Source organism: Populus nigra, chromosome 17 (genome assembly GCF_951802175.1).
Source record: "Populus nigra chromosome 17, ddPopNigr1.1, whole genome shotgun sequence".
Classification (NCBI taxonomy): Eukaryota; Viridiplantae; Streptophyta; class Magnoliopsida; order Malpighiales; family Salicaceae; genus Populus; species Populus nigra.
Window position 1 is genome coordinate 12291772 of NC_084868.1, and position 8393 is coordinate 12300164.

At 30.8% G+C, this 8393-nt stretch overlaps 1 protein-coding gene across 2 annotated transcripts; it reads left to right on the forward strand.

Annotated features, from left to right (window-relative positions):
- The first annotated feature begins 1330 nt into the window (after positions 1–1330).
- On the forward strand, positions 1331–5687 carry LOC133677399 (probable mediator of RNA polymerase II transcription subunit 26b). 2 transcript variants are annotated; one of them, XM_062099437.1, is made up of 9 exons: positions 1331–2512; positions 2726–2794; positions 2925–3007; positions 3682–3734; positions 3844–3968; positions 4076–4103; positions 4219–4529; positions 4647–4704; positions 4977–5687. In XM_062099437.1, exons 1-9 carry the CDS (start codon positions 1973–1975, stop codon positions 5099–5101), a joined length of 1392 nt encoding a protein of 463 aa, XP_061955421.1. In that variant the 5' UTR covers positions 1331–1972; the 3' UTR covers positions 5102–5687. The 2 variants fall into 2 exon arrangements, with proteins under 2 accessions (XP_061955421.1, XP_061955420.1); XM_062099436.1 differs by having other exon boundaries at positions 1333–2512; positions 4614–4704.
- Positions 5688–8393: the final 2706 nt, after the last annotated feature.

The window sequence follows — 8393 nt, forward strand, 5'->3', positions numbered from 1 at the left end:
TTATAAAAAAATTGATTGAAATTGGTTATTTATTATTAAAATGATAGATTTGAAACATGAGTATATTACATTGGTAATTTTTTAAGCTTTCAATCACACAAAATATAGTTATACTTTTGTGATATGTTTTTTAAAACTTGTTTTAATAATCATATTTTTTTTTAATAAAAATCATATTTCCAGCAAAAAATATTGTGTTGGCTAAGATAAATAAGAGATACATTAATAGAAAAATTTATTTTAAAAAAATTTAAAAAATTATATTTTTTGATTTAATGATAATACTAAAAAAATTTCCTAAGATTTAGCATCCAAGCTAGAGATCATCTAAATCAACAAATTTTGAACAGATTTTTTACAAGTATAAAAAAATTATTCAAGTCAATGGTATTATTAAAATTTAATATAATAAAAAAATCAAGTAACATTCTATGTAAGTTCAGATTTAGTAAAAACCTTAAATTATGGATCAGTTCTTAATCAATTTACAATTTATCTAGTCCATTGGATTATATATCTTAATGGTTTAATTTTATAGGTTATTGAAATTAAATGATCAACAAATAATTTATTTTAATTATAATAAAAATAGCATATTTAAACTATGCCGAGAAGATAATTTTTTATGACAGTGCAAACCAACTGAAGGAAATGATAATTTTTGAGGTATGTTTATTTTACGCAAAATATTTTATAAAAAAAATATTTTTTATATTTTTTATGTTTGTTTTGAAAAATATCTTTTATATAAAAAATATTTTATAATTAATTTTCAAACTTAATTGATTTATTAAGAAATATTTTTAATTTATAAATTTTTATATAATATTTTACGAGTAGTAATTTATTTATAATATTATTTAATTATTTCAACTATATTTTTATCTCATCATCATAATTATTACGATTATCTTATAATTATCTTCTCTTTCATCACTATATTATTGAAAAATATTTTAAATGAAAATATATAGTTCAAGTCAAATATTAAAAGCTATTTTATAAAAAACAAAATAAAATTTATTGTTAATTAAAATATTCTAATTTTTTAAAAAAAATTGTAAAAAACAACAACTATCTACTCTTGATCCACACATACAATGAAAATATAAGTAAATTTAATAAAGAAAAAAAATGTAATTAAACTATAAAGCATACTATATACAATCAAAATCATTCTCTATTTTTTCTTAATAATCATTTTATATTATCTATCTAATCTTATTTTCGTGTAAATAAAATGAGCTAGAAAGAAGAAAGAAGAAAATGAAAAATCCTTAGCAAGCATAAAAATAAATAAAACATTAAACAACAGTTTCAATGAAAGTGTGTTTGTTTTGTTGACAGCACAAACTCTCTCTCTCTCTCTCTCTCTCTCTCTCTCTCTCTGCCTTTTTACCGCACAGCACCTGATTTTGTGTGGAAGGAAACCAAACAGAACAAAGAGGGAGAGAAACAAAAACTCCAAATTATTTTCTCGCTTTTTTTTTTTTCCTCTTACTAGATTTCTGCCTTTTTTTTTGTTCAGTCTTACCTATAATTTTCCAGGACAAATATTTTTTTCCCAAGGAAAGTTTTCTTCTCTCCTTGCAACAATCCAATATCAAACAAAACCCCACGTTAGTTTTTGTCAGATGCTTTGATTCTCTTTCGATCATCATCTTCAACTAGTCCTCAATACCCTATCTTTAATGTGACCAAGATAAAACAGAAACCAGAAAGAAGAACAATAAACTTATTTTCGTAACATATAGAAATAATCAATTTTCAATCTTTGGTTTTTGTCTTGTATTTGATCAGATTTGGAAAAAGTTTGGTTTTTCATTTCTGGGTTTCTCTAAATAATAATAATAAAAAAAGAGTCTTTTTTTGGTTATGAAAGTCTCATGAATGTTAATTCTGTTTCTGGGAATTGCCAAATTTGAATAAAGAGTGATATATTCGGGTTCTTGAGCCGGGTCATCAGGTTACAATGAAATCTGTGTCACTTGATTACTGGAGGGATTATTTTAGGACAGCAAGTTCTGATATTTTTGGTATCATTGATCATGCAATCTTGGTTGCAGCATCTGATTGTCCAAAAGAGTTTAAATTGCGTAGAGATCGGATTGCAGAACGTTTGTTTTCTTGTAGATTGATAAAGTGTTCGGGTTGTAACCAGGTAGAGCTGGCGGTTCCGGGTCATGATGAAGATGAGAGGGATGATAGAGGTTGCTGTAGCAAAAGAAGGGATGGTGATAATTCTGGTAGTGATGATGATGAAGAAGAAGTTGATATAGATATTGATGATGGCGGGTTTGAGTACGAGGGAGGTGGGAGTAAAGAGAGCAAGGTGAATAGTAGTAATAGGGATAATGAATTTGATAATGGAGAAGTGAATGTGAATGATCAGTTGGTTAGTAATTTTAGTTTTGGAGAAGCTGAAGCTTTAACTGATGAGATTGAGGAGGTGTCTCAGACTGTTGATGAGGTTTTGAGGATCAAAGACATTCTTTATAACAGCCAAGATGAGGTAATTTATTTTTTCTTAACAGCATTTTAGTTGTTTTAGCTTATTTGGATGATTGGATTGTTGAATTATGTGGTTTTATGGATCCTTTAAAATGGGGTGTGTGAAGATTTTTGAGAATTGTTGTTTTTTGGTTGGAGAATATTGAAACTTGTTTTTTGAGTTTTCGAGTTTTCTGATTTCTGATTGTCTGTGCTATGATTGTTCTTATGACAGTCTGATTCTGTGTTGCTTGAATCATTGAGGAAGCTTAGATTAATGGCTTTGACTGTGGATACTCTAAAGGTTGGATACACTCTTTCTTTTAGTGTTTGAGTTGGATTAATATTTTTTGGCATTACAAATTTTTTTCTCAGTCTAATTTTTTATTTCCTTTACTTGAGTTTTTGTACTAATGGAGCTTGTCTTTCACCAGGCAACTGAGATTGGAAAGGCTGTCAATGGGCTCCGGAAGCATGGATCAAAGCAGATTCGACATCTTGCACGGACTTTAATAGAGTATGTGCTTGTTTCCTGTGCTGTACAACAGTTTCTTTATGCCTTGATGAAGTAGTAGTTTGTTGTTGTGTGCTAAATAATTAGCAATTCGACCATATCATAGGACTACATCATGTTCAACTTGGTTTGTGAGGTGACTTTATCCTTTCTGCTAGTTGTTCTCCTGTTTTGCTAAACCAAGAATGAACTTCTGAGTTATTGCCACTCTCTGAGTATTGAATATCTATAGTTTCCATGACTATAAATATGTGTTTTTTTCACATTTGTTGGTAGAGGTTTGGCATCCATTCAAGCATGGCATTTATTGGGACTTTTTTTTTTTTTTTGAGATACTAGTTCTGCCTAAGATACTCCATCTGTTTATTTTCTGGATGAGTTTGCCTGCCCTTTTGTTTCTTCTTCTTTCATATATGTATGAATAAGCCATGTGCACAATAAGAATATGCAGGCAGTGGCTTGCTTCTCAACCTATTTCAACTTTGGTGTGAGCATATATATATATTAGAAAATTAGTTTACTTGTTGCTGGAGACATATGGGTGTACAAGTGCAGTTAATGATGACATTGGACTTCAATTATCCACATTGTTTAGTTTGTAATACTAGAATGCTCCAGTGAATTTATTTGTTTATTTTCGATTATTTAACATTTAAATTCTCTTTCATCTGTTGCAGAGACTGGAAAGTTTTGGTAGACGAGTGGTACAGTGCTGCAAATGTTATACGAGGTAGAAACTTGCTCGCAAGTATTTTGTCATTGGCAGAATGCTTTTAGCGTTCTTTCCAACTCGGTTTGAAAACTCTCTGTGGCATCTGATTTTATGCTTGGACTTTTAGGTAATGAAGGTACTCCTGATTCTGTAAATCCTTCTGTTGTTGATGAAGAAGAAGGGCTTCCTTCTCCTCCTTTGGATGAAGGAGCTTTCTTTGCCACTCAACCTACTTCAATGGAGCTCTCACAAGTATGTTTCCTTTTCTTTTGATTTATGTTTAGTTTGTATTCAGGGTATTCTACATGGGGACTAACTTTTTGTACTACTTGTGTGTCCGTGTGCTGCATTGTATGAAGTTCTTTGATGGAATGGATGATGATGGAAGTGAGTTGAATTTGCCATCTTTTATTATTCTTTTTGATAGCTTTTGGTATTCAGTTCTTTATTTGAATTCCCCACTTCTTAGATTCATGATTATGAATGGGGAATGTTGTTTCAGATCCTCGAAACAATGGGGAATTCATCAAGAACCATGTAAGTAGAAGGAGACCTTCAGCAGAGAATCAAAATATTTCAAAACAGAAACAGCAGACTCCTAAGGCAGCAAATATGCCTTCTAAGGACAAAGAGAGTCAACAGATGAGGAAGCAAGAAGATGTTGTCAAGGCAAGTAAGCCTTCAAATGCCAATTCTGGGCCTGGGAGACCTCTAAAGCAAAATGTTGAGCAGAAGATGAATCAGGAAACTGTGTTAATTCGAAAAACAGATAAGGTTACCAGCCAGAGAAAGCCCCCAACTGGTCAGCAAGATGTAAGTAAAAAAGAAAAAAGAAATTGTATCAGTTTTAAATCTACAGCTGCAGTTTTTATCTGACACCCTCTATTATTCATCTAGAAACTTAAGAGTTCAGATGATGTTGCTGTCCAGATGAAACTTGAAGCCACAAAAAGGAAACTCCAGGAGCGGTACCAACAAGCCGAGAAAGGTTAGTGTCATTGCATCAAAAAAATGTGTTTCTAATTTCAAATCAGCACATTACCAGTAATAGTGATTTGTTTAGATTGAACACAATGTAATCCAGATTGAATATAATGTAATCCAAACTAAAGTTAAGATATGAAATCTGGTGATATATGAAACTGGTTCCAAGTGTTTTTTGAAATTAAGTCTGCTCTTATACAAGTTTCTGCGCAAATTTGAAGTTGCTGATTATTTCTAACAACTGTAATTTCTTTCTTCATTTTTTTCTCTCCACAGCCAAGAGGCAAAGAACAATACAGGTAATGGAGCTGCATGATCTCCCTAAGCAGGGACATGTTCAGAAAAACCAACCCATGCGACCAGGGAACCACAACCGGCACTGGGCGCATGGAAGGCGGTAAACATTTTTAGTTTTGCAGAGTACATATTCATCATCTTTCCAAGTATCTTCCATTTGGGAAGTCAGCGGAAGCGCGCTAATAACTCAGACACGCTGTTGTTTGATCTATAAACTATAAGGATCCACGTGTCAATCATACTGAAGAGTGGCCATTCTTGATTGCAAGGAGACAACATTTGAAACTCTAATCCCATTCTTAACACATTCAGTTGTAGAGATGCAGGGGATTGTATTGTAATGCAGTCTGGATTCTTGAATCTTGACATGGTACCAGGATGCATATCAGTAGAGAACTTTGATTTGCACCTGCCGGCTTCGTTGACTGCTTCTCAACATTGTACTTGCCCCCTTTATTGACTGCTTCTCAACCATTTTTCCCCCCTTAAATTCTCTGTCACAACGAGGCCTTCAAGTCATTGAAATTGTATACCTGAGTTTGCACAGAATAAGTGCACGACACAAAAGACACTGTAAACTACTTGAGGTCAATGTATAAGGTCAAATTACCATGTTCTTGTAGGGAATTGCTCTAATATTACCTGGCTCAAGCAATTGATAATGAAACTTGCTTGATTTTCTTTCGTTCATGATTTGAAATTCCCATTTGTGATTAGTTCAACAGAAGAAAGCCATGAAAAAAGAGAGAAAAAGAGGGTCAAATGCTCAAGTTTGAATGATGGTTTGTTGGCTGGATATATATTCTGAAAGTTATTTTGACTAGAAATCAAGCACTAGTTCCAAAGACACGTTTGCTTGGTCCACTATGCCAAACTAATCAACAATTACTAATAAAGTAATCAAATATGACTCTATTACATGACAAGATATCATTAAAAATTGCTACATGTTACATGTCTGAACGATTCCTGTCCAAAATCAGTGTGACCATGTGACAAGTGAAACATTTCCTTATTCTATAGGTTTTTTTTTTATTATATGAAGTTGGATTATCAGATATAAAATATAATCCGGCTTGAGATTAACTCGATAATCTTTTTGTTAGTTTAAATAGGATTTTATTTTTTAAAATAAATATATGAAAAGACATCGCTTCACCTCGTCCACTAACCTAAGCTTGGACAGGATATTACAACTATGCTTTTTTTACACTTTCTATTGAAAGGCTGATATTTTTAACAGAATAACTTTTTATTGAAAGGATGTCAAATTGAGCCAGCCATGGCCCCAATATGAACTCACATCGTCCCGCAGCAGACAGCATTTTTCTGCTTAAGAATATCCCTGTTCTCTCATCATGAATTCCCTGCCCTTTGTTTTCTTTTATATATATTTACGTTTTCTTCACCAAGAATTTGAAAATATGTCACCATTTAATCTTTAAAGTATAATTGTTCTTCTTGCTATTTTATGGAATTATATTTTTCTTTTAAATTGGAGGATGAGTGGAATTTATCTTCCTTAGTAATTACGTTTTTCAAGATACACATCGAGTAATTTTTTATTTCTTTCACCGATCATTATACATAATTTAATTACTTTTTATTAACAACTAATTTTTCAATTTATTAACACATCGAATAATCTCAAAAATTAAATCTTGCTTTATAATGATTATTTTTTATTTTTTAAGTTTTTATGAATGCTTTTGAAAAAAGAATATTTACACCTAATAGTAATTAGAAAAACATCAATTAAAATTCATTCTTTTTTTTTTTTAAGAACGTGCATGGTTAATTAATGATTTATTAATAAAAAGGTGTCGTTTTAATATTTGCGTTTAGATTTGATCTCGCCATTTTTTAGATAATGACATCTAGTGTACAAAACAAAAAAAAAAAAGATTCTTAAAGGAGTGGATTTAATTCTGTATCACTCATTAAGGTGAGATCAGAATAAGTATTCATTCGAAAAGCAATTTGCAGAATTTAAATAATTTATTCTGCGCGCATGAATAAAAATTAAAATGTTTTCAATGAATTTCCTCCAATTGGAGCTTGCCACCCCTGCATTTTTCAATATTATAGCTGAAAAAAGAGAGCATAAATAATGATAATCCTTCGAGGTATAATCTTTCAAATCATTTGAGTAATATTGTTTTTAAATATCATTATCAATGATACTCAATTTTCATGGTGGTAGTTAAATTAAGTATTAAATACTAGGCTATTATTTTTCATGCTATGATTTCCAGCTCGAATCTAAAAAGATATGTGGCACCGAAAAAAAATATTTTCATAAATACACTAGTCATAGTCGATGTGAAAGTTCGATAGGGATAGGAAATACCTTAACTATAAACTATATATTAAAAGAAAAATCATTAAATGTAATTTATGCATGGTTCATGGACACTTTACTTTCAAATACCATAAATTAAAGGAACTTCGTAATCTAAAATCTAATTCATCTATTATTCAATTAATTTAATTAAAATTAGTCTGATCAGCATTAAAAAATTCCTTTAAAAAAAAACAAAATCATTTTAATAAAAAAATTAATAAATTTGAGTTAACTCAATATATATATAGCCTAACAAACCAGTAACTCACATCCTTTTCCATATCACAATTCGAGGTGGTCCTAGAAACTATGATCCGATGCCTCACCGTCCATCCCTTCTAATAAGCTTGAAGACGAGGTTGCTGGTTGGGAGTGGTGGGTCTCTTCTTCAAGTTGGGGGCATGATAGAACCTTTCGAAGGTATTTTGGAAATTTTGGGGTGTGTTCAGATGACAGAAGACAAAACGATTTAAAATAATATATATTTTTTATTTTTAAAATTTTATTTTTGATATCTAACATATTAAAACAATTCAAGATCATAAAAAATTATTTTAAAGCAAAAAAAAAAACTAAGATTTTCAAAAATAATTTTAAACTAAAAAACAAACCAACAACTCTTGAACAAGCAAGCAAACAAACAAACTATTTTGCAGGTTAATTTGGTGTAAAGGGACTTCTTTTATTTGCGAAGGAAAGGAAGGTCTTGAAACGGGGAAAAAAGTGAAGGGAATAGATGACACCAAGCATGATTGTTTAGGTCTTTTAGAGGTCGTAATTTGTAGACATATTGTACGTACGTAGAGATGGAATTATAGAGGACTTCTCTGTGCAAATGATTTGGTTATTTCCATATGCAAATAGATTTTCCTGTCAAATTAATATTTAATTATTCTATGATCGTAGATCATAATCTATAAATTAATCGACTAGAAGTTTCCTTATATATAAGAGGTATTTAATTAAATAATTGAATTTATTTTATAGAATTTTCTTTCTGGAATTACTTGTCAAAAAATCTAATGCATCTCCCATTGATAACCATGCAAATT

Bases quoted from the DNA above. Each gene is read 5' to 3' on its own strand.
- LOC133677399 (XM_062099436.1), top strand. From the start codon at position 1,973: ATGAAATCTGTGTCACTTGATTACTGGAGGGATTATTTTAGGACAGCA. The intron at 2,513-2,725 runs GTAATTTATTTT...TTCTTATGACAG, and splicing joins TTTATAACAGCCAAGATGAG to TCTGATTCTGTGTTGCTTGA. The intron at 4,705-4,976 runs GTTAGTGTCATT...TTCTCTCCACAG, and splicing joins GTACCAACAAGCCGAGAAAG to CCAAGAGGCAAAGAACAATA.